Source organism: Amblyomma americanum, chromosome 5 (assembly GCF_052857255.1).
Source record: "Amblyomma americanum isolate KBUSLIRL-KWMA chromosome 5, ASM5285725v1, whole genome shotgun sequence".
Classification (NCBI taxonomy): domain Eukaryota; kingdom Metazoa; phylum Arthropoda; class Arachnida; order Ixodida; family Ixodidae; genus Amblyomma; species Amblyomma americanum.
In genome coordinates, this window is record NC_135501.1 from 59,010,822 (window position 1) to 59,037,973 (window position 27,152).

At 44.5% G+C, this 27,152-nt stretch overlaps 1 protein-coding gene across 1 annotated transcript in view; it reads right to left on the minus strand.

The window, feature by feature from the left end:
- Positions 1 to 26,682, minus strand: part of LOC144132480 (uncharacterized) — a 48,437-nt gene extending 21,755 nt beyond the window's left edge. Inside the window, exons 1-5 of the mRNA XM_077664922.1 lie at positions 26,408 to 26,682; positions 23,768 to 23,915; positions 20,998 to 21,131; positions 17,892 to 18,003; positions 16,544 to 16,672 (exon numbers count right to left, since the gene is read on the minus strand). Coding sequence (XP_077521048.1) covers positions 16,544 to 16,672; positions 17,892 to 18,003; positions 20,998 to 21,131; positions 23,768 to 23,915; positions 26,408 to 26,498 — 614 coding nt within the window. The 5' untranslated portion in view covers positions 26,499 to 26,682. The remainder of the gene's footprint in view (positions 1 to 16,543; positions 16,673 to 17,891; positions 18,004 to 20,997; positions 21,132 to 23,767; positions 23,916 to 26,407) is intronic.
- Between the last annotated feature and the right edge of the window lie 470 nt (positions 26,683 to 27,152).

Consider the following 27,152-nt stretch of genomic DNA (forward strand, 5'->3'; position numbering starts at 1 on the left):
TAGTTTGCTTCAGGTCGTAGAGTTGTGATGGAGACTTATCAAAGTCCGTTGATAGCGATCCCTAAGAAAGGACTCGGGGACATGTACCACCTCAAATTCAAAGGCTATTTCTTCAATTGCTGAAATATTACCAGATGTTGGATTTTTTTCCTGGGAGAAAACTTGTTATTGCCGACCTCCTGTCAAGGATGCATGAACAATTCTTGTAAGATAACTTATCAGAGGACTTAGAAGGACATGAAACAAGTGACTTGAGGACCGGGTGTTTCAGAGAACAATGAACAAATTGAAATATGCGACAGCTTGGGGTACGGAATTAGAGCAAGTGATAGAATAACTGCAGGTGTCAGGGCCTATGAACTGGCAATAGAAAAAGGACACTTATTAACTGTCGATGGTGGACGGCGTAGTGCTGAAAGGTACCAACTTTGTCATTGCCTCCGAGTTTCGAAAGTAAGTGGTCTCTCGGTTGCATCGGAGACATCTGGGAATATCCAAGTTCATATCACGAGCATGCAGTCTCATGCCCTGGTACAGGACAGCAGCTGCTGCCGCTCCAGCCTGGAGACTGTGTTCGGATTAGGTCTGGGAACAGGTAGGACACAGAAGTTAACTTTCGAATTTTGGGGCCCCCAGATCGTACACGTTGAAAAGAGGATGGAAAATAGATGGAGAGTAACGAAAAATGTAAGAGGTTTCCAACTCTATACCGCAGCAGGTTCATCCTACAGGACGTAGCGCAGAAGGTGGGGAGAGTCATCAAGTGTTGCAGGAAGTGACAAGAGCCGAGCAGGTCCTCATGAGTGTTGTCACTCCATTAGTGAGTGCAAGATAAACAGTGGCAGCAGGGGGCTGTGTGCTGCGCCTTTACAGCTCGGACCACTTTCCGCATCTTTGCCAGCCATAGAAGCAACGACTGCTGTAAAATGCTTCCCTCCAGCACCTACTAGACCAGCTGGCGTTTTTGGTTTGGCAGAGACAGAAGTGACACCCAGGCAGCAAGCAGGGTCGAAGCCAGCTGCGCCGGCTCCAGGAGGAGCAGCAGAGACTACTACAGAAAAGCTTTATGCTGCGTCTTTTGGACCGACTGGAGTGGTTGGTGCAGAAGCAAGCCGCCGATCATCAACCATCAGAATGCTTCGCCGCCTATTGGACTACCACCATTAGGATGTCCGGTCTAGCGTATCATTCGCTGCCTTTTGTAAACGACTTACCGTACAGTAAGCTTCTCTACGTTTAAAAAAGAGAGGATGTATTGGTAACAGCTGAAATTGTACGATGCATACCAGCCAGTCTGGCAACGTGCTTATGCCCTTCCGGTGCGCGGGCAACAAACATCAGTCGTTCAATGGCGACTGTACGTGTCAGTCTAGTTTGATAGAGTTGGCATGTAGCGACGGAATTTCATTGTAGGCCAATTGTCTATCAACGCAATCAAAAGTAGTCATGCGGTTTACTGCAATTGATTGGACCTGTGAAGTACATTCAAATCTTTGTTGGGGTACTTTCGCGGGCTGAATTTGTCGAATGCAAAGAAACGTTTCCTATCCTCTGGTAACAGGAATTGTGACGGTCAAAAGCATTCCAGTTAACTCGATGCTTTTTATATTTCCCTACTACGATGCCAATCTCTGAAGCGGCGAAAGCGTTTCAAACAATACGAAAAGCTAGCGGCACCAGTACTGTGCGATGTCAGCGCATTCTGAATAACACCTGTCTGTACAAATTATTCCGAACATCTTCACTACGGCCACCCTTATAGCCCATGTTACGCTTTGGGACGTAAAACACTTTGTGCTGTACAGTTCAATATTCATCAAAATACATACAGTAAACCGGTGAGCTATTGAATTAGTTTGATAACAAAGCTGTAACGTTTAAGCTGTAATTAAATCAAATCACCCCAGCTATATAATGCTTGCTGCTGTGTTATATTATTTATTTTGACTAGGAGCCACTATATTATTTGTATATTTAAAACTTTATGAAGGCCATTAGAAATCACAAAGGGTCGTTAGGATACTGATTAGTTTAAAAAAGAAAGAACGCAGTGTTAAATTTTCTGGAAAAAATGGTAACTGACAAATTCCAGTCTTAGCCAGAAATGATGCAAAGCGCTTATTATAACTTACGTTTACAATATCGTTAAGATGGTGATTCGACTTTGGAGGTACGTAAAAAGGACAGGTAACGAGACAAGTTGTCATTATTCCATTCCTAGATCGTAGCCGTCAACAGAATGCACAATTGGGCTAGTTGGAAGCTATTCATAATGGAAATGACGGCGCAAACAAAACGGAGACACCGACAGTGAGACACACCGGTCCTCGCCAAAGTTTCACCTTTTATTGTGAAAGCTCACGCAAGCTTCACGAGTCAGCTTTACCACCAGAGTTGTTTCTTAACTAAAATGGTCCAAAACATTGCTTCCGCACACAGCACATATGATTTGAGGACAGGAAAAGAGGCAGAAGAACCTTAATCTGCGTTATTTCACACAGGTGTTTAGCTGCCTTCAAGAGCGCCCAAGGTGCGAGGCGCCCAACAACCCTCTCCTTCTCTTGCACCCTTTCGCACCCCTAAACCTAATAACGAACACACTCCCCCAAAACGGGTGCAAAGCTACCAAAGCCTGCCACCTTCCCTTTCCCCCGTAGTCTTCGTTTCAGAGCCACAGGCAGCCTTTTCCTAGTGGACAATTTCCGCATCACAGCAGAAATCACTGGTGCGGAAACTGAACAGCAGTAACTTCCGACCACTCTTCTTTTTCCTGACTGTGAAGATGAAAGGGAAAATGGTTTTTGAGGAAAGGGAGTGGCACAGTAACAGTCTCACATATCTCGGTGGATACTTGATCCGCGCATTAAGGAACGGAAACAGGAGGGAGTGAAGGAAGTAAGGAAGAAAGAGGTGCCGTAGTGGAGGGCTCCGGAATAATTTCGACCACCTGGGGATCTTTAACGTGCACTGACATCGCACAGCACACGGGCGCCTTCTGCGTTTCGCCTCCATTGAAACACGGCTACCACGGTCGGGTTCCAACCCGGGTAATCTCCGGATCAGTAGAAGAGCGCTCTAACCACTGAGCCACCGCGGCGGGCTTTCTTGGCTATGAGACACTAACTTTCGTTTTGTACGATACAAAAAGTATACAGCTGGTAATAAAAGGCACAGACGAAGGACTTCCCAGTAGTTACGACAGGGGTAATCTGTAAACTTACCCATTAATCATCTCCCGGGGCGCTCCAGCAACAATGCTGTTTTTTTTTAATTTTGTGAAAGGCCCGCCGCGGTGGCTCAATGGTTATGGCTGTCGGCTGTTGACCCGAGAGACGCGGGTTCGATCCCGGCCGCGGCGGTCGAATTTCGATGGAGGCCAAATGCTAGATCCCAGTGCACTCTGCGATGTCAGTGAGCGTTAAAGAACACCAGGCGGTCGAAATTTCCGAAGCCCTCCACTACGGCGCCCCTCATAGCCTGAGTAGCTTTGGGACGTTAGACCAAATAAATTAACCATTCTGTGAAATCGCATTCCGAAGAGGATATGGGCAACTGCAAGCAACTAGTGAAAAATCAAAAGACGCTGAGGGAGCACCACGGAGTGCACACAAAGCATCCCGATGTGAGCAGGCCGAAAGAGCTGGGAAGTTTCCTTTCAGTTGTTTCTGTAGGGGATGGTTTGGTGAAGGCGGATTAGTGCCCCAACCCTTACGTTCTCATCCATTTACTCAAAGGAGGACATATCATGTCCCAGGAAGATATTTCGGATGTATTGAAATTGATCCCCATCTATCAACGGACTCGGTGCTTCTGACTATCTTACTCCATTATCGGCAATAATTCAGTCTCAGCAAAAGTGGCATACAAAGCCTTAAAGGGGCACCGAGACAATGTACCACAACTGTCAAAAAAAGAAAACACTCATATATCCATCGCCTATCATCAATTGTGCTAAAATATTTGATAGAGGGTGTTTAGCACCAGAGATATTGGCGATTAAATACTGCCTCTGGGCTGCTACGCTCTGCTGATGTAGCAGACCGAGGAAGAAAAAACAAACATTACAGATGAGCACCGCACTCCACCCACGAAAGCGTTACACAGCCAGTCCGGCTTGGTTGTTTACTTTTTTTTTGCCTCTCGCTCTCTCGTCATTGAGAGACAATTAACGATCCTGTGGACAAGGAAACATCCTGAGGTATCCTTCCCGCCATGCACCCTGCCTTGTTCACTGCATTTCTGTCAAGCCAATAGAGAGATTTAGCATAGCGGAGACGTGCTAGTGGATGCGTATGCCGGTTTAACCTAAGGGAGCTGCGCAAACACAGTGGCGAGTGCGCGGCCGGGTGAGACCACTACCCATGCGCAACAGGCGTACAAAACACCGGCATACGTATCCGTTAGTAAACGTCTACGCTATGCTAAATCTCTCCAGTGAGAGCTTCGTATCACCGATTACACGAGCGCTGCATAACGTGTTGTGCGAGGGTTAGCTGGAAGACTCGGCAACGCAGGCCACCGCTAGGCAGGAAAGCCGGAATTTTTAAAAACTGTTTGTAAGTTATCTTCCCTCTTTAGAGGACCTATACTTGGTTGTATATTCCGTGCCATTTAATGTACATAAGACGCGCATTCGATAGCTGCTTTCTGAAACGCTTGTAATATGATGGTGGTGATAAGCATACTAATCAGTAAAGAACTTTGTGTGCCCCAATGTGGGATGGCCACAGTACAGAGCTCCACAAGTAGAGGACTCTTGGACATCAATTTCGAATGTAAAGCTGCTGTGGAATATTTTGAGGTGCTGCTATAAAATATTACAGGCAATGGTTTATTCTTCCGATGAAGCTTGTCCATCACTTGCATCGAGTAGCTACTACTGCCTTAGAAAACCAATAGGGAACATTTTTTATGGTAGCAGAAAGTTTAACAAGAAAAAAATGCAAGGATGCCGTGGAAAGATCTCCCGATAAGTTTATTCTTACAATGAAACCTTACGACTAATGAAAAAATTCCGTTCATAAAAAATTTCCTGTAGAAAAATGCGGTTGTCCAGAATTTCTCAGCGTGTACTGCCTTAGCCGCCTGCAGCACCCGGTGAATCAGCTGCCTTTGGTCATCTAGGCTTTAGCTGAAGAACACGGACTACGGTTTTGAGACTGGGAATTTCTTGGCGGCCTACATGCTTTCGCAAGCCCGTGTAGTGCGGTAAGCCTACGGGCTACTCCTTGCGCGCTGATCACCGCTGAAAAGCTCGTGTCGCCATTTCCAGATGAATACAGTTTCAGGAAGCTGGCGGTTTAGATTTGCTAACGTACGTTGTGCCTTTGCCGATATGGTGCCATTTGCGTCATTTTGATACTGCGCTTGGCAGCCTGAGATCAAGTGGATTTTATGCTCCTCTTATCTGAAGGCCACTGCGATAGCGATGTCTGTATACTATCAATAATTATGAAGACTATCAATGATTAGTAAGCCTAACAGTAAATAGAAACTAAACTCTTCAATATCAGCTAACAATCCTGCTAGTTAACACATCTTACAGGATTCTTATCTAATACGCCGCTGACAAGGCTATTCCGATAAAGGTTGGCTTCTAATTAAAAAAGCCTATTCAAAAAATTGTATAGACTTGGGTGAATCAGCTGGTATACAGAAGAACTGCGCATGTAATCGAATAAAAATGATTAATATTTGAGTTTTCCTAGAATATTAGAAATATATGAATTATTGCGCAGTCCCTAGACTAGAGAAGTTTTAGGGCAAAAGCACTACTTATCCCGGTCCCAACTAAGAATCTTGTGTGAAGCCTCGGAGTAATACGGGTAAGCTCGGAATAGGTCAGAAAGATCGGTGCGCAAGCCGTACCCCACATGAGGGTGACCTTGGGGTGACCTCTGTCAAATGTAGCATAAAAACACTATGAGCAGAAATAAAATAAACTTTGCCAGGACTGGGTTTCGAACTCACGGCGGCGCGAAAAGATCAAGTTGCTTTCCTGGCCACTGCATGAGAGCACTATGCTATCGCCGCATTTTTTTTTCTTTATTGCATGGAAGAACTTCTGTAGAAAGGAGGAACCTTCAATCGGACTAGTTCGCGTCTCAAGTTACCGGGCTGCTTAATATGAGCCCCCCATAGCCCTAACTCACCACTGCATCCCCATCAAAACATCAAAATTCAGGGAGGCACACACAAGCATCTAGGCACGGCAGCCAGCTTGGAGGTTCGTCGCGAGCAGCATATACACTCCTCACCAACGCACACTGTTCCCGAAACACAGATTTGGACGATCTTGGTGGCTCGGCATGTCTGTCCATCATACGGCTTTTCCAAAGACTGAATAGTCCCATCAACACAAACACGTCATAAGGCACAACAGAGTTTTTGTCAACAGGCAGAAATCTAATAGTGTATGGTGTAATTCAATGTCCTTCTTAAGAGTTCGTTGTAGTATGTCCCAAAAGAACATGACATCACGGCACAGGATGAAGCAATGATCAATTGTCTCAGGCACGTTACACAGACGACAATTCACATTCCAGGGTACAAACATCCCCTTGTCATTAAGAAATGTCTTGACAGGCAGCGTCGCTGAGTGTAGTTTGAAAAAGAACGTTTTAGCGGCTGCCTGAATGCACATCCGCCTAACACGCTTTAGAACACTGATGTCCAAAGACCCCAGATAAGGCTGCCAATACAATGGTGTAGGGAACAAAGACTCAGTGAGAGCCTGGGTCATCTGCTTTCTCGAGAGGCTATACAGGTAATCTAAAGAGATGCGCACAGTGAGAAAATTGAAAGTGTCAGCAACCTCCTTAAGAAATCCCCATAAAGTCCCCTCACGAGCCTGCACAGTCGGTGCGAATAAGTAAGGCAAATGAAAACTAAGCCGCCTAATGAGCACAGCTACCAGAAACGGGTCGTTTGCCGATTTGAAAAAGAAAAAACGGGAAACGAGTTGATTCACGAACAGGTGAACAAGGCCCACTCCACCACCCTCTAAGGGAAGGAACAAGTTGTCACGCCTCATCGGCTCCCATTGAGAGCGCCAAACGAATGCTGCAAATATTCTATGTATTGCTTGCACCTTCCTCCTCGCACAATGCAGGACTTGAAGGACATACGCGAGCTTTGCAAACAAAAAAATGTTACAGACCTGTGCCCTCGCAAACACTGAGAGTTCCCTACCCATCCAAGCCTGTGTTTGCCGCCGTAGAGTTACAGTTTGTGAATCCCAGTAGGCTGTACTGTTGCGAACTTGGTGCAGCGGAACGCCTAGGTACTCAAGAGGGCTACAGTTCCAGCATATACCACCGAAGTGGCTTGGCCTAGTTCCCCAATGATCCAACCAAAAGCCTTTGGATTTCTCTAAATTAAGAGCCGCGCCTGATACATCGCAGAACTGTTTAGTCAAGTTTAGAGCCTCGAGTACACTCTTTTTGTCAGAACAAAAGAGGGCTATCGCCGCATCCGATCGCTACTCGTGTAAAATCGCAGCACACTCTTTCGCTGTGCATTGCACATCGTCGTCTTCATCCACTTCCATGTGCGGGGTGAACAGATAAGATCAGCTTAACCTGGATCAGAGCTTAACCCGAGTCTAGTATCGTCGCCAGACATGCTGAAGACCCGGCCTTGAGCTAGCCAAGCTAGACACATGCTTTCTCACGTCTTCTTGGTTGAACTATATACTTTAAATCCCAACCACTATTTTTTTTCTTTTTTGATCAAAGTTCTCCCATATCCACAATTCCTTCTACAGTTTTAGACCTCTTACTAGTATGGCGCATTACAAGGGCTCGGAACAACGGAAAGAGAACTTTTACAACACGTACTCAGCCTACTAGGAAACACGGACTACAATTTATGTAAGCCTACTTTGCTTACAGCTCAATCATTACGTAAGGCAGGCTAAAAATTTTACGGGACATCAAAAATAACTACATTTCAGTGAGCCACCTTATATGTACTTCTTGCTGGGCGTGTAGGTTCCGGTTTTAAAATGGCAACAAACAGTGCTAACACACAAGACAGACAGAGGAGACGGGGCTGACGGGGCTGGCGCAAGCTTGCAAAGGAGAGAAAGTTGAAAAGGTTGGTAATGATTCGCAGTATAACAGCTCATGCTGTTTAATTCTTCGTTTGTCCTTGAATTTTCGCAATGTTATACTATGGACCGTTGCAAACCTGCAATTGATCCTATTGTTTTGAAGTACAAGCATATATAGGTAATGATAAAAAACCAAGAGGACCCGAAGATAAGGATACAAATAAAGCCAGGGCGCATGTCATTCAAAATGCTGCAGAAATTTTCTCTCCAAACTGTGGAAAGAAACGGACGCATCACTGACGTAGGAACCGCCGATACTTTTGATTTCGTACACATTCCAAAACCTTTCGTACTATACTGCTCCTGGCTATAATCATGATATTCTCGAGTCGTGGCTCGCACCTTAGCATGCTATGCTGTTTGTGGGCAAGTTTTTTCCGTCATTTTTTATCGAAAGTGCATGGTTCCTTTCGGGGTAATTAACACAGAGAACAGAAAGAGTTACTCTCTTATGACTCAGCACATTAAGACAAAGTGAAAAGCGTTATAGCCAACTCTTCCTTCGGGGCGGTTAAATTGTGTACACCTGCAACGTAGTCTAGAATTCACATTCCGGTTGAAAGGCTGCGGCTTCCCTCGCTCCGTTTTCTTGGCCGTGACTGAGAACCCGCGTAAGAAGAAAAAAAAGAAATGCAACACCAGGAGTGAACGGATACTTGTAAAGACGAAGCCCATGGTTGCACCTTATATGCGCAAAGTCGTCCACAGTATAAAGAAGGAGTGTAACAGGCTTGGTATCACTGCGGTGTTTTCATCACCATGAAGGCTCGCCGGGATATTCCTCAGTATCAGTGACGAAGGAGCTCGAACAAATGAATGCGGAATGAAGCATGCAAGGAAGTTTTCAAAATGTGCAACGGCTGCCGTCTTTTTAATTCCGCTGAAGTGTGGGCGAGCCGGTATACGGGAGACGGACCGCTGGGTTAATGACCGCGCAAGGGAGCATTGCATTGTATGCACCGATTGCGAGCCTCGACATGTGACTATCGAGTTTATAGGCCGGAGCAGGAGCGGAGTAGAACTTGAGCTGTTGGAAGCCTAGCATATCAAGAGACCCGGTGATGACTTAGTGATAGATCCGTTTGTTTCTATCCATTGAAAAGAAATTTCTGCAGTGATTTGCATAACATAAGCACATACTTGATTTGTGTCTCTTTTCGGGGCGCGTGTTTTTTCTATCACTGCCAAATAAGGTTGTACTTCCAAACCAATAAAATCAGTTACAGGTTTGCCCCTGTCCCCTCTGCTCGGTCTCACGTGCGTGTCTTGCGCGTTAGGACTATTTGCTGTCATTTCCAAACTACTGAGCAACTTTCAAAACATGAAATTGTATATTCAATATAGCAGCTTGTCACGATACCGTGAACAAGACCTTAATGCGAGATGCCGCTTGTTGGTCATCAAAATATAACTTTGCGAAATCGCGTGTAGTTTACACAAAGCACCAAACAAGTTTCCAGGAAGTTTTTTAGGAAGTTAATCTCGCAGATCGCAATTGGCTCTCCCTTTGTATGCCAATGCTTAGAGTTATGTTTCACTGCGAAAGCAGTAGCTGCAGTGACACCTAGCGAAAATGCGGGCTTCGTTGTGTGGGAAGTCTCGGCGAGTGAAGCTTCCTTCCTCAAAAACCGCTACCCGCCGGCAACCCACCTACCTTCTCCCTGCACAAGGCCGACATCCAACAAGAAGCCCACGCGGAAGCGTAACGGAAAGGGCCGACGAAATCGAGTGTATAGACGCAGTAAAATAGCCAGCTGCCCTGGATAACAACTACTCACCAGATACCTCCACATCGTACCCGTCCAGCCAGGGGAAACCAACTCACCCACCGCGAACTGTGACCCTCCAACGCACCCCATTTCCACACTGCAAAACCTCCAGCCGGCACCAACCCTACGACCATCGCGCACCTTTCACTCGTTAGAAACATTCTGATACATGTGTGAAGCCAGCCGAAGAAATCAATACCACTTGTTGCGTCCCCTTCTCCGCCCTAAGTCCCGTCTCCCAAGTTGCGGCTCCTTTTCTTCCTCCACACGTTGAAACAACTGCCCCAAAACTTCCTTCCAGTGAAGCCTCAGCTTAAACTAACACCATTCATTATTGTAAAAGCACCAGACTCAACACTGAGAATATATAGCTGTTTTCGCAGCTTGCTCGCTTCAGGTTTCTTGACCGTCCAGGCAATATTTAAAAAAGAGCTTTGAACAGGCAACTACACATATCATAAGTTTATCCTTGCATTTTTTTTCATAAGCTACAGCCAATTGCGATATGTAAAGAAGTGTTGGTAGACCTTAATTATTTTGAGCGCTTGATATTCGCAGCAGGTGGTTTAGCGGGTGTTGTAGCTAATTCTATCCAGAATTTAAAATATACAAAGTCATATAGACATGTGAAACTTGCTCAGTGCTGTTGAGAGTCGCATGACCTAGTCAGGAGTGGGCTTTTGTTCCGGAAACTATATAATTTATGAAGAACCAATTAGCGAACTCTTCAAATTTTGGTGTCAGGTATAATTTATCAGTGCGGAACTTGTAGATCTCCTTGAAATAGAACCGCAAACAAAGTGTGCACCATGGTACCATTTTTGGAAAGCAGCTTTTTCCTACCGCTCTTAAACGAAACTTCGCACAAAACACCTAACAGCGCTGCTGCTTCATCATCCAAAGACGCACCTCAGAGAACAACATCCACTTTTCCCCGTAACGCTGCCTCGATCGGAATTTGCAGATGCACTCGATAATAGATGCGGACTAGCAGCTGCGACGTGGAAGCTGTCTTATCAGTCCGGTAAACAAAGCTGTGGATATGGCAACTTGGTATAAATATTTCAGCCAGCTGTTTCTCGACATTTTCTACAACTTGTAAATGGAGGCTTCATTCCTTAAACTGTAGCTAATTAGTGTTTACGAAGTATTAACTTTGGAGAGAAAAATTACTGCTGACTAGGCCACGTGACGGTGAAAAGCTCTAAATTGATCTTAGTGGGCTAGTACATCCCATCTAGTTTAAGAGCTTAGTTGCTTTTAGCTGAGATGCCTGGTTCACATCATATCACGTCACCAGGTATACATCACGCTCTGAATACGCTTTCACAGCGGCATGCGTTAAGTGTACTATGCTACAGTCACCTTTCTCGACATCTCCGCCATCTCTTGAATTAGCATTACTTTGTCACCGATGCTGTTTCTTTAATGAAACTCACGGTCAGTCTGCATTTTTCTGTAAATTGTTTCATAGAATGTATGTATACGAATAAAAATCGAAGTAAGAACCTCGATCATGCATTCCGGCAGCTACTTTCTGTCCTGTTTGCAATGCCCACAATTTCCCCCAAAAATATTGATTGAAAAAGACAAGTCGCTACTCCTGGAACCTTTATATAGCAGAAAATTTTATCGTCTGATATATATGTTTCACATTAGCTGCTTGTAGGCGGCGGTAGAAAAGCCTCAGCCGGCACTTCCATTGCATGAGTGCTGGTCCTTAACGGCTGAGTCAAACGGACGCTTGAGAATAATCCTCCTGGCTTGCCTTCTGAGGCATCATCGGGCGAATTCTTTCCCTTCTGTATGATAGCAACCTGAAGTCATTCAGTTGTAACCCTTTGCCATTTGATGATCTTAGCGATTTCTTTCCGCTGGCGTTCGATCGCCTCCTGCATTCCGTTCACCTTCTCGGTGAGAGAGAAGATGGCTCGGCTGATGTCCCGCAGAAGATCTTGAATCCCGGCCACCCGGGAAACAATGTCACCATAGGACGATGCGTCGCCGGCGGGTCCCGCGTCGATGTCATTGTCGTTAGCCAAACGTTCTCGGCCATACATGCTGCACAAAGGGAGCGGAAATGAACACTGACCTGTCAGAGCATTGAGCATGCATTTAGGTGCGATAAGTATCACCCTGCAAGTCCATGATCTCCACTGAGGGAGCACGATGTTCTGGCTTGAGGACATCAAAGACTATAGTCCTCTGTAGCACTCGTATGTCTCAGTGCAACGCCACTCTTAAAGCCTCCCTCAACCATTTTGTGGAATGAATACGACTAAAAACTAACAAAAATAAAGCTATAAGAAAACCTCGCTTCCCTTTTTCTTTAGTACATCACGACATGTTGGTTAAGAAATATTTTGATTCAAATTTTTCGCTCACTAGAAAACGTGTCTCGAGAGCATGAAATTATATTGGTTGCGCTCGACATATCGAGCTTAATTAAAAATCAACTCTGTACATAATTACATTTCCCTGGCTACGCGACCAACGAAAAATAACACATTGAGCACGAGGCAAAACTATCGCTAACTTTATTTATTATTGCAAAACAACATTCTTTGGCCCCATTTCGGTTGCAGCGGCGCTTTTTTTACTTAATTGGTGAGATATATGTTCAAGATGAAAAAAATAGGAAGACAAATACTGTATATTTTTGCAGAAATAGCGTCCCTGCGTTCCTTATTCACTCTAGCAATTTGAAACCACCAAGAAAATGTTAATTTATGACAAGTGGATTGTGCTACATTTTATGTTGATGCTGAGACAGAACCTTCAAAGCGAGTTGGGGAGACGTAGTGATGACCAGCGCCAGCAGGACGAGATACGAGAATATGCACAGACGACTTCCTTGTGTCTCGTCGTTTATGTGGTGCTCCTTGAAGTAGTTTAATAAAGCAGAAAAAAATTCCTTAACTATCTTTGTTACCCGCAAGGGTGGCTCAGTGGTTAGAGCGCTTGGCTACTGACCTGGGGTACCCGGGTTCGAACCCGACCGCGGTGGCAGCGTTTCGATGGAGGCGAAACTCAAAGGCGCCCTTGAGCTGTGCGATGTCAGTGCACGTTAAAGGTCACCAGGTGGTCGAAATTATTCCGGAGGCCTCCACTACGGCCCCCGCCGCGGTGGCTCAGTGGTTAGGGCGCTCGACTACTGATCCGGAGTTCCCGGGTTCGAACCCGACCGCGGCGGCTGCGTTTTTATGGAGGAAAAACGCTAAGGCGCCCGTGTGCTGTGCGATGTCAGTGCACGTTAGAGATCCCCAGGTGGTCGAAATTATTCCGGAGCCCTCCACTACGGCACCTCTTCCTTCCTTTCTTCTTTCACTCGCTCCTTTATCCCTTCCCTTGCGGCGCGGTTCAGGTGTCCAACGATATATGAGACAGATACTACGCCATTTCCTTTCCCCAAAAACCAATAATTATTATTATTGGTCCACTACGGCACATCTTTCTTCTTTAACCCCCTTCTTTATCCCTTCCTTACGTCGCGGTTGAGGTGTCCGCCGAGATGTGCGACAAATACTGCGCCATTTCCTTTCCCCAAAAAAGCAACTTTCAATTAACTATCTTTGTGGCACCGACAAGTAAGAGCATGTAATTGTATTTAGGCAGATAGCGGTGAACCTTGCCCAATGTATGGGTACAAAATTATAAGTGCTTAGATCGCTCTAAGAGAAGATCTGATAACATGGTTTTGGTAATACGTGCCCGTGTTCTAAAATGTGGTCGACTATCATGATTTAATGTATTGCTATTCTAGTCTTTTGATGCAACCTTAGAGTTTACCTTAGTGGAGTACAAATATGGATCGCATTATATAAACGCCCCTTCACGCAGTTTGTATAGCTTCTCCGAATGTGGGAAACCTTTAAAAAACTAGCATACCGAGCAACAGAATGTCTGCCATGCGGGCTAATTAACCAACCCTGAGGCACCCCATCAATGCCTAGCTCCACTCAAGCCGCCAAACGGCCGTGCTCTTGTCGTTCAACTGCACGCGAGTTGAAATGAGGCTCTCTGACGTCAAGCTGTTCACATTCGGATCACCTTTGTTAGTCCACTCGGGCACAACGCTATGCAGTGACGTCTTGACAAATCTCATAACTGTTCTTTCATTAATTTAATCACGTTTTATACATGTTAGCACATTTTTTCTGCGCTTTATTTTCCCTACTGGCCTGAAATACTTTTTTTTCCCTCTGTGTCCTTCACACTGGTCAGTTCTGCCCACAACGTAAGCTGCCGCACTGTTTTATTTGCTCCAGCTCGAATTCTGCAATTAGCAATTATTAGTGGCTGTCAAAACTAGAGGGCTTAACTTTGTTGTCTGCGAGTACGTTGAACCTAGTATACATTGTGGCTATTATTTTACTTTCCCCATTACAATTATACACCCAATATTTAAATTTACTATTTTTATACCCACAACATTTACTAACTGCGTACCATATATAAAATGCAGTGATATTTATGCTACCCAGTTATTTAATTTTTTGGACGCTAAATGTGTCGCAGAGCATAAAACGTGATGTCATTAACGAAAGTTTTTGTATGTCAACGCCGATTTTTGTGTGTCATCGACTTACGCAGTTCAGAAGGCGTGATGACATATATGGCAAGAAAAACTGAAGGTAAGCCCAGAAGCGACGAACATGAAGAGAATATTTTACACAGTCCTTTGCCTGCGCACAGCAATGCCCTTTTCCGCATTTTTTAGCAGTGCAGTGTAAGGTAATTGCAGATTTCGTATTAATATTTTGGTTTATTTCCAAAAATAATCCGCGTGAGTACAGAGCGCTACACAGATGGCCACTAGAATTCTCCTAGACTGAACTTCATTTAGTTCCGACTGAAATGCCTGGTAATGGTGCCCTTGTGGTATTACAATCAACCAGGTCTCTCATTTTGTTCGTCGCAAAATTATATTTTAAAACCCGTGATAGATACGTAATTGTCATTTCGTCAAGGCAAGGTGCACGTTTGTTACTAGGTTAAGGGCCCTAAGAAGGTTAATAATCTAATAAACTTTTTATTTATGCTAAAGCTTTACGCGTTGATGTCGCGTCAGCAAAAAGTGAACGCAGATTTTATCCGCACGATTATGCCGTTGTGTTTAGACAAATGTCCAAAAGTTACACTGTGTTAGGTAGTTTGTGAGTAGATCTTGAAATGGGTAAGAGAAGGCAAGTGTAGCAGCGGGCGGCTGAAGGTTAGAAGGGTGGATGAGTTTAAAAAGTCCGCAGGCATAGGGTGGGCGTAGCTGGCAAAAGACAGGGTCAATTGGAGAGACATGGGAGAGGCCTTTGCCCTGTAGTGGGTGTAGCCAGGCTGATGGTGATGATGATGATGATGATGATATTGAATTATTGAAAATAAATGCTGTGTTTGAAGGAGGTTTTGGTGACTGATTAGGTTAAAAACGATGTAAATGTGAGAAGGCTTACTTAGTAAGAAAATAGACAAAAAAAATGAAATAAAAAACGGATCTGCAAAAAATCAAACGAAAACAAAAATTATAAGTAAAGAAATAAAAACATAAAATGCGAAATGATAAAGCAATTACAAGAAAAATACAGGAAGAAAGAGAGGAAAGGGGAAGGTTTCACATTCCCGCTCTTAAATAGCCTTAAGTTCAATAAGTAAAGCTGCAATTCTCTAAATGTACAATCCTTTAATTTTTCTTGTGTCAGTGTGCAGTATAAACAAGAGCAATTAAAGCCCGTCAACATCTAGTGTGAGGCCATTTTTTAGAACTTGCGTACCAACATTGTGGTTCCAGAAATTGAATAGTAGGAATATGAATTTTAAAGCTCAAATGACACTTTCACGTTGGACATTTTTGAAATGACTTCGCTATCTGTGATGTTGTCAAAGAAGCAACATAAACATCATCGACGTCATAAAACGCGCGAACTCCATAAGCATTTTGTATGCACAACATGCGTATGCAGTTCGCGCGTGTTATGAATAAACGTTATGAATAAGCGCGTTATGAATAATAGTGTACAACGTGCGAGAGACAAACTAGGTTTTCAAAAGGGTATGTTTACGCTCATTATCTCTAATCACGGCTCAATTACGAAGTTTTAACTGAAAGTGCTTCCCTTCGACATTGCCGGCCTTCATTTTCGGAATATATTCTTGGCCGTAAAATTAAAGATTTATTAATCGATTTCGGAGTTTTACTTTATTAAGTACCTTTTAATTGAACTGCATGAAGCAAAATCTATTCCCTTTGTCGTAACAATTGAGTAGAGCTTACTATTAATTAAATAGATTGGTTGCAGGGCAGATGGAGAGCAGCAAGGTTATAATAGATTGCAATAGTAATGATTTGCTTTCCTAAAATAATTAAAAGGCTACTAATGTGGACAGAAGCCACGGCGATGGCTCAGTGGTTATGGCGCTCGAGTGCTGACTTGAAAGGCGTGGGTTCAATTCCAGCCGCGGCAGTCGCATTTCGATGGAGGTGAAGTGCTAGCGGCCCGTGTACTGGGCGATGTCATTGCACGTTAATGAACCCCAGGTGATGGAAATTTCCGGTGCCCTTAGCTACGACGTCCCTAATAGCCTGAGTCGCTTTGGGACGTAAACCTCCTATACACCATGAACTAATGCAGGCAGGCACAATTAAAAATCGATGGTTCAGTCTACATACCTTTCGCAGTCATGTAGCAAATCTGCAGCTTCCATAAGTGTCGTAACCACGGCTCGTGCCGACTCGAAAGACATTCCACAAGATGAAATCCATGATTTCTTGTAGCAGACGCTCTGTGCTTGGTTATATCTGTACAAATAACAGGCATACACATATGTGGTTATCTTTCTTGTGCTTAGTACAAAACTAGCATGGTATTTGTGCTCGTAGAAGCAGACAACCATAGGATAAAATCTTCGTTTCACTGCAAAGCTGCAACTGCGATGGATATGCGACGCTCTCTATTCCGTCCTGTTATTCTAAACTCAGACACAGATGGTCGGTCAATGTGCGGCACTTAACACACCAAATGCACACAGAATTATAGTCTTCATGGAGGATAGGTGAAAGTAAGAAATACTCTGGAGGATCAAAGGACGCTCTGCATTCCAATGGTGTCGACTCGTCTTCATGGAGTCCCGGTCAGGCCTCTCGGACCTGCTAGCGTGACATCGCAGAGGGTGGCAGATTATACGGGATTTACCACAGCTTAATCAGATTAACCGCCGGGTCATGAAAATCGATCGATGCCATTTGCTGCAGGGCATCTGGCACTTACTTCTTGAGTGGTGTCCATCTATACGACAGCTGACATATGGCTGTAGCCGCTCACGGATACTCACCAGGGCACCTGGCTGTTGAATGTGCCTCGGCCTTCATCAGCATCTGTTCGTCGAATTAGCCGACGCGCATGGGCTCCCTCGCTACTAACGTAGCCTAATGAGCCCCCGATTCTCTTAGCTGCGCACCGGACTGGGATTCCTTCATCGCCTTTGATAATTTACGTTCCCCCACGTTCCGCTATTTCTGTGCTGCGCAGCATGCTCTGCGTCTGTCTCTATTTTCTTTCGCTGTTTGGCGCGCCCTGGCACTCAACTGCTCTTCGTCGGCCTTAGCTTCCCGTCTGGCCACCATGGCCGCTTTCATAACTTTGTGTACAGGTAAGACGATATAGTTAGGAAAGTACCTGCCTGTGATGAATTCCTAATCTTCCGTGCTTTTTTAATCTGCGAGTTTATTAGAGCGGGCGCTGTTGTACATTGGCGTTCCAGTGTGATTCGAAGCAGATGACGGGGCATGCAGCATGAGGGCAGAACACGCAGCCGGGGCGTGGAGCGCTCAGTGGAATAATGCAGTGACAATGACCAATTCGCTGAGGAAGGAAGAGGTCCGAGCTCGCCACCGTGGTGTACAGCTTTGGACGCAGAGAAGCTCCTTCCCGCGCGCTGCCGGGCACGAAGCAGATCGACGTCGTGTTCACGCCGAACACGCAAGAGTCAATCGGAGAGCAAAGAAAGTTTAGACTTACCCACACACGATTTGCTCATACTCGGCGTTGCTTGCATTCAGATGACCATGCTGCTCCTGAAGACATGCCTGCATCTTGTCAACGTCCGAACAAACTATGGTTGTGATAGCACCTGCGAACAAAATTTGAGCGACAAGATGCTTTTTTTTATCTTGCTTTGATGAGAAAACTCAGCCGTATACGCAGTAGCGCGGTAGTTAAGGCCAGTTTAATCACTTTCTATGCTGCAGCAAAAATATGCAGCACAAACTAAACGCAAACACAAAATCAGGAACAAAGACACAGTTTTTGGGCTACGCTGGGGAAGAGCTTGAGCTTGAAATCATTCAAGCCTTCTTTATCATTAAGGCTGGTGATAGTGCGTTAGCAGACCTCCAATATTGTTGCTTGATAATGAAATGGCTTTTTTGGAAAACTGCCATTAGATTCTACCTCATGAGAACTTAATGTATCTAAACGAACAATCTTGCGAAAGAAAATCAGTTGTAAGTGAAGTACCGTCCTGTTTTGTTTGTTCCAGCTCTATTGTGTCTGCGTTTCATTTTTGCTGCGAATTTTTTCTGCAGTACACGCACGCAGAATTATTAAAAAGACGGCAATGTTAGGCGCAGATTGTTCATAACAGTTCTAAGGCTAGAGACTAGAAGATGTCTGACTGTGGGAATGCCAGCCATTGTCTGTTAAAGAAAAAAAAACGAGCGTACCTCACAGACTTGCGTCCAAGAGCTGCGCGCTTTGCGCTTATGATATGTGTGCTTGGATCGGAATGAACGTACGAACGTCAGGAAAACTAGGCTGTTTTGTCGTTCAGGCTCCTGAGGGCAAAGACACATCGACAACCAGCCGCGGCTGCCGTATTTTCGTGTAAGCGAAATGCGAAAAAAAAATTCCGAGGGCACTCAAATCCTGTTATATGGAGGAATGCGATAGCATGAGTTGTGCTGAAAGAAAAGTTTTTTGAGGAAAGGGAAAGACGCAGAAGCTCTGAGATCTCGAGATGTCGGTGGACCTCTCAAGCACGCCTTAAAGCATGTAACCGAAGGCGTTGCTCACACTTTTGGTGAACGTATTCGCGAATACAGCCAGCACATCCGCCCCTCGGTTCAAGGTCTCATGAAGCACACGCCGAACAAGCTACGGAAGGGTGTTGTAGAGCATTCTTTTCAAAACGCTCACGTGTTCGCCGATCTCGGTCCAACTTGCTGAGAGTGCTACCTCCTGCTGAAGGTGATGGAACAACCTGTCGCCGCAACCACTACTGAAACGTGAGTCAAGCTCGACCATGCGTATGTTATGGTTACGCGCAGTCGCTCATCAAGTAGAGAGTGACCAAATCCCGCATATGTGGTCATTATTATCCCACTAAGTCTTTTGGGTCTTACATTTAAGGCGGATATTAGGTCTCTCCTCTCCTGCAGTATTAGTGCGATAGTACTAATGGTCTCACTCAACGATTTCGCTGACGTTTATCTGAAACCTGGTTAACCTAGAAAACAAAGCCTTGAACCGAAACCGCGATAAAAACCGAAGTGCTAGCCCACCTAATTTGCATTTCACCTAATCACGTTAGATAATCTGTCATTTTAGTGCGCTGGAACTTTTAGGGGCAAACCCTCGTCTCACTTAGCTGTTGTGTAATCGTACGCTTCTCTGAAGCCTGTTTTGTAGAGGCTGTCCACCCGCCCAGCAGGTGACAAGTGGACGAACTGTGTATATATATATATATATATATATATATATATATATATATATATATATATATATATATATATATATTCAAGTACACATGAAGAAACATTTGCCAACGGTTTCGGACTGTAGACCGTTCTTCACCACCGTCCGAAACCATTGGTAAATGTTTCTTCAAGTGTACTTCAACTCTCTACGCACGTTATCAGCAGTCGAGTTTTTCACCGTAGCATGCATATATATATATATATATATATATATATATATATATATATATATATATATATATATAATTTTAATGACGGTCTGGGTTCTGACAGCCTTGATGCCTTAAGTAGAATAAGAGGGTTCTCACATAGCTTCCGCCCTTGCCGCTCGATGACGTCCCACGTCACACCAGCTGTAACGCTGGACGTACTACGTCCACGGCTTATGGACGAGGGTGGCGGTGTTGAACACTCTCATGGTTAGGTCAACCGTAAACTGAAATGCCCCCGAAAGCAGAAAATGACAGCCATTGCCATAGCTCAACTGGTAGAGCACCGAACTTGTAATTCGGCGGTCATGGGCTCGGTTCCCACCTACAGCATGAAGTTTCTCTTCTGCTTTTCTAGTCAATTATTTCAAATAACAATACAATATTCAATATTAATCTCCATTGATCAACACCGGAAATAATAATATAATAATAATAATAAGATAACTCCCCAATATATATATAGTTTAGAAAGATAAATGCATTTGGTTGCTAGAGGTACAATGCAATGTTGAGAAACGCTTCATTTAGACAGATTTATTTTCAGTCGACGTTTCCGGCACAGCATGTCCTTTCTCAAGACTAAAGTTACAAGGATTTTACCCCTCTTCTTAAGGAGTCGGCATTGGCACACATGTCCGACATATGAGCAAAACAAGAAGCAAACGAATGCTGCAAATAAAATAGGCTGAAAAAAATACTAGAAAAGAGAGAAAGAGAGAAACAAAAAAGGCGAAAAAGAAAAATAAAAACTCGCTGTCACGCGCCACCCACCGAGCAGCTGCGGAGAGCCGGCTAAATATATATACAAGCCGTCAAGGCTGCGGAAATGAGGGGCTTGTTTGACAAACATATGAAGGAAGACAACAGTCGCCGAAATACCGGGCGCGATATTCGGAGGTCGTGGGTTCGGATCCCAACGCGGCATTGTTGCTTATTCTGCTCCATTATAAGTAGTTTTCTTTAAGTGACAATTTAACCGAAGTATTATTTTTCCACTGATAAGCGCTACAAATTAAAAAACAAGAAAAATTCCCCTATGCACCTTGGTTTCGGTGACAGTTGGCTTCCTTCACCTGACAACGTCTCTACAGGGATATTGAATTGTGAATAGGCCGCGCAGAGAGGATAAAACGCTCAAATATGAGCTTTTGGTCTCACCTTCATACGCCTCTTTATCGCAGACCACAGAGCGGAAGGCTCGGTAACCTTCCTCTCTTCGTGTAAAATTCCTTCGCATGGACTCAGGACAGCGGACAAAACCCGCGTAGCAGGAGGACCTTTTCTTAAAGGCTCTGTAATAATTTAATACAGTGATGATTGACACTCGTTCTGTGCCTGAGTGGCGAACATTGATCAATAGAAGCATTGCCAGACAGGCTGTCCACTGAGAAAGGAGCCCCCGAAGCATCTTATCAACGACCAACCTAGAGTAGACTAGACTTGAAGAGTTATATTTGTGCGACCCCGTACAAATTATTAGAAACAACATATGAAAATACATATGCTTTCGAAATCATTTCAGTGCAGTTTTCAGATGATTTTCAAATGGCGTGCATGGCGTCATACAGGTTCCATACGAGTTCCAACTTTCTCCCATTCTTTGTCGTATAGTTCTTATGTATACTTTTCACGTTGCAATTAGTTTCTTTATGAGCGTTACAAAAAAAAATGGAAAATTGTGCAAATACTTATATGGAAGGTTTGACTAGAGAAGGCATAACTGGTGTTTGGTCTTGTTTGTGGACCAGGTTTTTGTGCAAACTCACTCTTGTAACCGTACTCTCCTCTGTGGTGGCAGGGAACCTGAATTAAATAGAGATTGAGTATTGCCTATTGTTTGCGGGAAAGCTACACCAAATTTTCTATTAAACTCTGGAGTTAGAAATCTGACAATTATATTTGAGCAACTGAAATTATTACGAAGCATGTTCAATTCCTTTGCCTCATAGGTTATGGCGTAAATACAATGTCTTTAAAATGCATTTCTTAGCGTCCCATCAAGGTGTAGATATTCGTTTCTCAGATGGCGTTTTCCAAGTCCTGAAGAGCCAATGCTTTGTTAGCAAAAGCCTGATAACTGAGGATTCGATGAACGCGGCTTCAGAGCCATTCCTTGTCGCTTCATTTCTAACTTCGGCAGTTGTTCCAACTTCTGACATCTGCCGTCAAAAAAAAATTGTTTATGGGGACCTTCGCGTTGATGTGCGCATACACAGGTACTGGGACAATTAATACTACCAAGCACTGAATGGTTTTGTGTATTCGTGTATGGTTTATAGAGGTTTAACGTACCAAAATAACTCAGGCTATGAGAGACGCCGTAGTGAAGGGCTCCGGAAATTTCGACCACCTGGGCTTCTTTAACGCACACCGACATCCCACAGTACACGGGCCCCTAGAAATTAGCCACCATCGAAATTCGACCACCGCGGCCGGGATTGAACCCGCGTCTTTCGGGACAGCAGCCGAGCGCCATAACCACTATGCCAGCCCGGCGGCTACGGCTGGTTCGGTCTTTTGTATAAAACACAAGATGATCGCACACATTATTAGGAATCCATTAAGAATTTTGAATCGCATTCCCTGTGACACAATTAGGTTCAACACAATAGTAAATAAACCAGGGTCACGGCAAGTCTTAGTCCGCTAGCGAACGTCTCAGAAAAAGGCCTCGCAATCTTCCTAGCGTAAAAATTGTGTGCTGCAAGTGTGTACTCGACAGTTGATAAACAACGTAACACAAGTTTTTATGCTTGTATGCATGCAAGATTGTCCTTGCCATTGTGAAGGTTGAAATGACGTTCTCCAATGTACCAATACTGACTGACGGGTCACGGGTCATCATAGCAGGATAGTATTTTATTCCGCACATAAATATATACACGGACCAATAGAAAACAGAGCCTCACAGAGTACTGACCCACTGACCGAATTAGCGTAAGTAGAGAGTGAGTATCGAAGCTCCTTATTCCTCTCAGTATAAAACCTCCTAGCCTTCCAAAGGGGCGGTCATTATCTTGTGGACTATTCACACACACCTTTTATCTTGTGCACCTTTCACGACATCTTCGCGGTTGAAAGTATTGAACGTGTCGCCACGTTCCAAAGGCGCGAATCTCTTGACAAAGATACAAATGTAGGCGCCTCGCGTTAGTAATAGCCGACCCATGTTGAGCGTCACGGTGCCGAACTCCATCCTCATTGCTCGATGGCGGCGTGCAGTAAGAATGTGGCGCCAACGTAAGAGCTGGCAGCGACTGCATCGAAAACTTGTTGTGAATATGTGGGAAGAGGTGTCGGCTATCCTGATTGGCAGTGAGGTTTAATCGCAACAAAGTTTTTAAGAACATGCAACTTGGGGACCAAACCTTCCTCAACAGCAGTCATCCCTCACACATTTAACATGCTCCCCAACACTCGATATACAATCGTAAATGAATGGACGGTTTATATGGACATTAGTATTGTTTCAAAATACCGCAGCGATCGTCCAGTCGATTCAGCGTCCGCCTGGGGTTCGATCCCTAGTGCCACTGGGTACCCACTGGTGGTGCAGTGGATAAAAGCTGTCCCATCGCCAGATGCCCTACTTCCTTGTGGAATTTTCTTAGGAAATGGGTCCTTGATCACACATAGTTTAGACGAAAAACAGCTTGTGCCTTGGCGCTCTTTGGCCACAGGTGCCTTTGGGCAACAAAAACTCATCACCGTTATTTTAAAACTGCACAAGTATTTTCTCACAATATTGAACTTCCTAGAAGGATATAGGTCTTTAAAAGCCTCCATATTCCTTCTTTTTTTACTGCTCATCGTAGGTGCGACGTCTTTTTGACATCATTTTCGTCAGTTGAGTGGCTCGCCTAAATAATATTGCATGTTTTCTTGCTGCTATGCGGCGCTTATGCCCGAAGACCGAAGAAACTCATACCTGCATATTTTGTTGTTGGTGTATTCTCCGAACTTGCCTTCAGCGTTCTTTGGAAGTTCCTGGGTGTAGAACATGATGGCATACTGGGAGTAGCACTGGGAAATACCGTGTCGCGAGCATTCTTTGAAGATTGGGGGGCCTTGAGTACCTGCACAAGCAATGCCAAGATATCGGGGCTGCAAAGTGATGTGTGTGTGCATTTTCAGTTCTCTGTGTTTTGTTGCGTGTGGTCTTCTCTATGTGTATGTGTGCGATGTGGCTGGGGGGTAATAGTGTTTCCTTCTTTCAGGAAAGCATTCCGAAATTTTTCTGAGAATTTCTTATATCAAGGGGCCTTAGTTTAGCATTATTAAGTGCGAATGCGCACGGGCCTTTGCGAACAGAAGCGCACAGCATATATCTAGAATTTCTAAGGAATGACATTTCACATAAAGGCCCGCTAACTAACTACACAGCAATTATTCCCTTTCGAATCAGCCTACATGCATAGGGTTTACAGTAGCTGCTCAGAAAACCTTCCTCCAAATCCTTATCCAGCCACGAGATTGAATTTTGGTAGTGCCTAAACTTTGTGCGCTCACCAATGTCAGGCTCACCTCTCCCTTTCATTAGGAATAAAAACTTTCGTGTGCCCTTTGAAATGATCGAATGTCCATTTATCGCGTTTTGAAACGTCGCACTACTTCTTCAGGTGCGTGTCGCCTGCTCCACAAACCATCGCAAAAATATTCGTTAATATTTTAACCTAGATCACCTCCTAAAAGCAGTTTCTTCTTGGAGGGAAGCAGAGCGTCGGAGAGATCAAACGCCTCGCAAAACAACCCTGAACTTATATTAAAAGCAGGACTACTAATGACGTTGACTGGTACCACCGCCTTCGAATTGTTTCATCCAAGCCCATGGACAACTTCCGCAAAGGTTCTTGGTCAGTTCTGGAGGTTGAGTACTGGCGTACTTCACCCAAAGATTCAGGTAGTTCTAGGGGTGAAATTCGGAGTTCATAGTAAGTACTCATCGATTTGGGGTTTGTTCAACAGCGCTTGCTCTTCAAACATCTGCATGGCTATCTTCCTTCTTCGCTAGTATGAAGGGCTTTTCTTAAGGCTGAGCTGCTGAGCGAATAGGAAAAGGAACTACGAAGAACTCACGCCGATTCACACTACACGATGTGCTGAAGTCGTTTTTCCGCAACCGACCCGAAGAACAGAATTGGGTACCCAGACGACTGCAGTCGCACAGCCTGCAAGTTAACATTGTCATTATACTTCTCAAGGAACCCTTTTTTTAGCGCATGCGGGAAGCATGCATCAGCAATGTTGCGTTTTTTCAGCTTTAAATGCGCTGAGGTAGCGCATTTCAAGCGAAGACGGGCCTTTTCACTCCCTGTTTTTTATTTCTTGCGCACAGGGAAATAAATTTCAATGCAATGTCATGAAACTGAAGGCGGTTTTCAGATGGGGTTTCATCAGTGGATGCAAGTACGGCACGAGGCTGCTGACTATCAATCAGCATTTATTCATCTTGTTCTTGTATGTTGATACATGTAAGTATGTAGATGATTTTTCTTTGTGGCATATCGAAGTGGCCAGCGCCATTGATGAAATAGCGGAGTAACCATTGGTTGAATAACCAAGGAGTTGCAGTGAGCACTGCAGCGCTGACGGGATAAAGAACGTTACGTGGAATGTGATCCACGGAGTGCCGGGGATGGAAGGTCATCGCTTAGCGCGCACCAACGACGCGTGGTATTCGAATTGCACGAGAAACGCCGCAAATTGTTTAACCCATAGCGATGAAGGCAATCGTGTTTTCGAAATTCTAAAAGCTAATATGCTTATTACTATTCGCAAGCTACAAATCTCGCGCTGCCACCAGGTGTCTTTCAGTTTTAGACATAAAGTTTGTTATAATTTAGTTAGTCACTTTACTAGCTTACATGATTCGTCCCTCTCTTCGTGTCCCTTACCACTAGTACTATGGTGCCTTAAAAAACGTCTCTTTACCGCAAAAAAGCTGCTTTTTTAATAAATAGCCGCGGGAATCTCTGAAACACCCGGTAAGTACTGCTCAGCCGCTGTTCAGTCTTGTTTTCTTTCTTCAACCACTGCAAGGCTTCACCCACGTCATTTTATTTACACCAGTAATCTCCATTCCCACTCCGTCATTTTGTTCATCATTAATTCTGTGAGTTCTATGGCTACTGTGCAAATGCGCTTAAAATGATTTCGCTATACTTTGACTCTATCTAAATTGCCAAAGCTGTCCCTATGACGAACTCTGGAAGTTCGTACACGGGGCTTCGACCCATGCCTAAATCTCATTTTCCTACTTTCACAGTTCCTTCACACTTTAGTTCTTCTAATATTACATTTTCTGTTGTCTCTCATTGTTTGCTTATTTACCAATTTCCCAGTTCCGCTGGCTTTCTTTCGATATTGGCGCAGATAACAAGTGAATCCTTTATTTATTGCTCGGAAGCCTTTTTTTTATTTGTTTACATTTTGCCACATTTCCTGCCAATTCTTCACTAAACAAACCTCTTTTTCCTAGGAACGTGCTTTGTTATGGCAGTAGTATATTAGAGATCAATGATACTTGCACCACGTAAATGTCATGCACCTATGCACTGGAAGTACTCACTTCGTGCTAAGGCGGTAACGACGTGGCAGCTCAGCAGCATGGAAGCAGCAATAACAGCCGCACTCAAGCCGATTATGCCCGGCGCAAACATTTCGGTTCAGTCGGCGAAGAAGTCAACGCTGTTCTCCCTCAGGAGGGAGAGCATGTACCTTAGCGAAAACAATGCCAGGAAATGCACACGATCCGCAAAGGCTGCCCGCGCGCCTCCAATATCGACGTTAACGCCATCCCTGCTCACCGTTGCCGCCCCCATCCGCCTATTCGAGTGGTGTACCCATTTCCCTTAGCGCAGCATAGGATATAGAGCAAGTTTTATTCTAGATATTCCTATTTTCTCACTATATTCTGTATACCACTATTTATCACTGTATTCTTATATTACACGGACTCGAACAACTTCCATCTTCACAAGCGGATTAGTCAGCTGCAGAAGAGGCTCAGCGCCCCTCAACATGAGTCGCTTTGGGACGTTAAACCCGCACAAACCAATAAACGGGGCTCACTGTGCTACAGACAGTGCTTGCATGCTTGCAACGCCCCTAATCCAAACCTTGTATGCGCACGACACGATGCATCCGAGCAACTAACGTCTGCTTTTCATGTTTTAATAATGACCACTGCTTTTTTTCCTAGATATGTGCTCGCCAGGTGTGTTGCATTTATGCGAGTTCATAAGTTATAACAATATGTAGTACCTTGCACTGATTTGATTTATGTATTGAGAGGTACCACATTTTCTTTTAAT